At 31.4% G+C, this 3812-nt stretch overlaps 1 protein-coding gene across 1 annotated transcript; it reads left to right on the top strand.

The window, feature by feature from the left end:
• Nucleotides 1–204: 204 nt before the first annotated feature.
• Nucleotides 205–1308, top strand: LOC145737288 (uncharacterized). The gene is made up of 2 exons (XM_081991923.1): nt 205–1085; nt 1150–1308. Exons 1-2 carry the CDS (start codon nt 930–932, stop codon nt 1306–1308), a joined length of 315 nt encoding a protein of 104 aa, XP_081848049.1. The 5' UTR covers nt 205–929.
• Nucleotides 1309–3812: the final 2504 nt, after the last annotated feature.

The following is a 3812-nucleotide window of genomic DNA, read 5'->3' as shown; positions in this document are numbered from 1 at the left end:
GCAATTGGAGTTCGGTCTTGGATGTACATTTACTTGCCAATCAAAATTTGCTGTGAAAAATTAAATGATACCTATCCTAAAACTCACGGGCCCATGAAATATTCCCGTTTGAATGTTTGTAAATAAAATTGTGAGACTTTAATGCTCTGTTATATTTTGGGAAATTGAAGGAAAAACATATTTGCAATTACTTGCATACTTTGTACATCACATTTGAAAGTATTCGTGTCTACAAGATGCCGAAACACAAAAAAAATTATCCGAAAGTTTCGAGTCAAGTTAAGTAAAAAAAAAAACAAATATGGCCGACGTTTATTTTCACATATAACAGCCATGTTTTATGTCTATAAATATTAAAGTAATTTTATTGCCGCGAAGTTCCTTATAAATGTTTGTAAACTTTTATAAATATTGGTTGGTCGAGTACAAAACTGAGCATCTGCTAATAAATCCACAACGCTCAATTAAGTAAATTTCGTTACAAAAAGCCAATTAATAGTTTCAATAATTACTCTTAGTTTTATATTGGCCCAATAACCATCCCTAGTTTTATACGAGTCTGGGCAGTGACAAATGGCATATGTCATGAATCATCAATTATAGTTTTGAGGTTAGATTAATTTGTAACCGTGCGTATTTTTTACAGTAATTTAAAGTCAGTGCTAGGTGGATTTTTAGAACTATATACAAAAAAAATGTCGTTTAAAATCGTCCAAACCACGGAACCAAACAGATGAAAATGCCTTACGGTTGTTCCCGGTGGATGGGAGAAAAATGGAACTTTGTTTTGGCCTTCAAAAAAGTTAAGGAGTTCATTGGGATTGAAACTAATTAAAAATCCAAACTCTCTACCCGGTGAAGGATGGGAGAAATTGTTCTGCATTAAAAAAAGAGACAACTTTTTGTTGTACCAATCAGAAGAAGCTGAAATGAAGGCTATGACGGAAGTTAGTGATAGTGAAACCAATGAATGCAGTGGCAGCGAGTTGAAATTATCTGCTAAAATAAAAAATCCCAGGAGAGAAATTGCTCGATCGCCTCAACGTTCTTTTAACTCAGTGGCTGATGAGGCATGTGTTAATTCGGTATGTAATAAAATACTTATCATGTGTATATGTGGTTTATAATGTTTATTTTTTTTTATTTTAGGCGGAGTATTATGAATGTCATACCTTATCATCAACCATGAACAAAGGTGAACCATATCCAATAATAAAAGAGATCATTACTGAATCAAACAATGATTTAACAGTAAGATCAGTTTTTTTTAAACTGCCCTGCAAGGCTTTCAGTAATAACCTTGATTAATTTTTAGGATTTAAATACCCTCAACAACATAATGAAGATAAATGTGTTTCCATCTGTAAGCACCAATAACGAACCTAGTAGCGAGTGCATAAAAAATGTCAAGCCTACAATTAAGATTCTCCAATCTATTCCATTAACACAAAATGGAAAGCTGTCAGAAAAATATAAAGTAACAGAACTAGAACCTTTTGATGTGCAGGAACTAGATGTTGATGTGCTGGTATAAAAATCTACATCTTACATATTTGCACTTAAGTTTTAATGCATTAATGTTTGTTTAGGTTTCTTCAGATGAAGATGTAGAGAACATAGTATATGAAGTTCAAGATGTGGGTGGTGATATTCAGCAACAATACCTACATAATAAAATTTATAATGAGTCTCACACCTGTGAAGCTACGCAAGAAAATCGAAATATAATAATAAGGAATCAAACAAAAATAATAGGCGAACTAGCAAAACTGAAAACTATGCTAAATATCCTGCTGGATACCAGAAATCCCATATCTAATAATGAAGATAGCACAGAAAATAGTGAGGATGTTGGTCAAAACCAGATGTGCTTCAGAAATTGGTAAAATTGAATATACAGGTGTGGAACATGCATATTTTTTTTGGGTTTTCTAGGTAAAGGAGAAGTCTGATGCCTGGTAAAAAAAATGGTAAAAAAAATGGTCAAAATTGCTGCTATTCCTTGGTGGATCAATTTTTCAATAGGGATTTTTTTATTAAATGTTCATGGGCTGGAGGCAGTAGAGATGAAGACAGAAAAATTGCATTTAAATCTTATAAAAATATTATTAATGCATTCTTTTCCATCATTCATTTGGCAGATTCCAATTTTAGTGTTACAGACTGCGAAAATTTTTTTAAGGTGGTAATAAAAAATGCTAGAAGACGCGCTAATATAGATGTCTCAAAGAATAAGCGAATGTCAACTTTCAAAAATAGGCCAAATAATCTTCAATACAAAGAAGTCATTAAAGTTGATTCAGAAGACGATTCTAGTAAAACCATTCTACAAATTAAGGATCATCAGGTTAGTGATGAAGAAAGTCATGTTGAAAGTGAAGAACATTTCTAATTAATATTCTCTTGTTAAAAGTTTTTGTTTCTTTTACTTTACTTATACCAAAGAATTTTGTTACTATAATTTTGTCTGTGGTATTATAAACTAATATTAATAAAAGGAGGTATTGAACTAGAAAATTGTTTATTTAATTACAATACATTTATTGTGTGCAATAAAGGTACAAATACACTCATTTCCTCATTAAAATCTATTTTTGCTAATTTGCATTTAACTTCAGATACTTTATATAAGTTGGGATTATTTTTTATGCCATCAGATCAATAAATATCTAAATAGGACGATTTAATAGGGGTTTCAAAAAACAAAAAAATATTTTTTCAAACTACATCCATAAATTTGTACGGCATTATTACTAAAACTTATTATATTTTCTGCACATACTATTTGTTTTGAGTGAGTTAAGAACCACCGGTTCCTGTCTTCTTTAGTATTTAGACCATATTTTCTAAACGTTGCTTTATAAAAAAATTCATGATGTTCTACAATATTTTGAAGTAAGGCGTTTTCAACATTTTCTCCATTGTTAGCATTTTTAAGACTAATAAAATAGTCTGTTCTGTTGTGTGGTTTTCCATTAGTAGTATCGTTGTTTTCAACTGAAGTTAGCTCATGAAGTCTTCGTGCTACTTGGGCCAGTGGAAATCTACCATTTCTTAACAAGCATTTGATTGAATACAATTTGTTTTCAAAGGGATATGCACTAAATGATATTAAAGGACCAAACCTTCGAACATCATCTGTCAAGTGTATTAGATTATGTATATTACTTGTTATATGATCTACACCATATATCTCTCTGAATTTTTCCACGTACGTATCTAATAACATTTCAGATAAATTTAAAAAGTGGTGATATACATCAGATGCAGCTAGAATGGATGTTGCACAAAACAGCAGCAAAAAATGTTCGTAGGCATCATAGGGTAGATATTTCTTTAAAATAACAACTCCAGCATATTGCAAAAATGTTCGAAATTCTGTTCCTTTCCAAAATGCTAAGCAATCAAGTCCTCTTAATGTTCTATGAATTTCAGAAGGTAATTTGCATTGAGCTAAAAATATTGATATTTCTTTTATATCTTTTCCTGACCATTTTGTGTTGTAATTATTAAATGAACCATCACGCCATCCAGTTAGGCATCTCTTAAGTACACCTAAATGTAAAGCATCACCTATTGGAAAATCTTTAACCATATCCAGTTCAGGAATTTTTAATAATGGACTGTGATATTTGTGATGTGATCCATATGTTTTGTTTCGAAAGCCTTGATCAGTTCGATTCATAGCATGACTTCTTGGAAATATGTTACAGCGGGTCACATAGGAATATTCTCCCTCAGTAGTGCATTTAAGGCATCCATTGTGACTGTTGAAGTTTGCGACACCTAAAACATAATACAAAAATGTACTT

This window comes from Ips typographus, linkage group LG13, assembly GCF_016097725.1.
Source record: "Ips typographus isolate SLU linkage group LG13, UJ_Ityp_2.0, whole genome shotgun sequence".
Lineage (NCBI taxonomy): Eukaryota > Metazoa > Arthropoda > Insecta > Coleoptera > Curculionidae > Ips > Ips typographus.
Note: the sequence above shows the minus strand (reverse complement) of the source record. Positions and strands in the feature narration are given on the sequence as shown.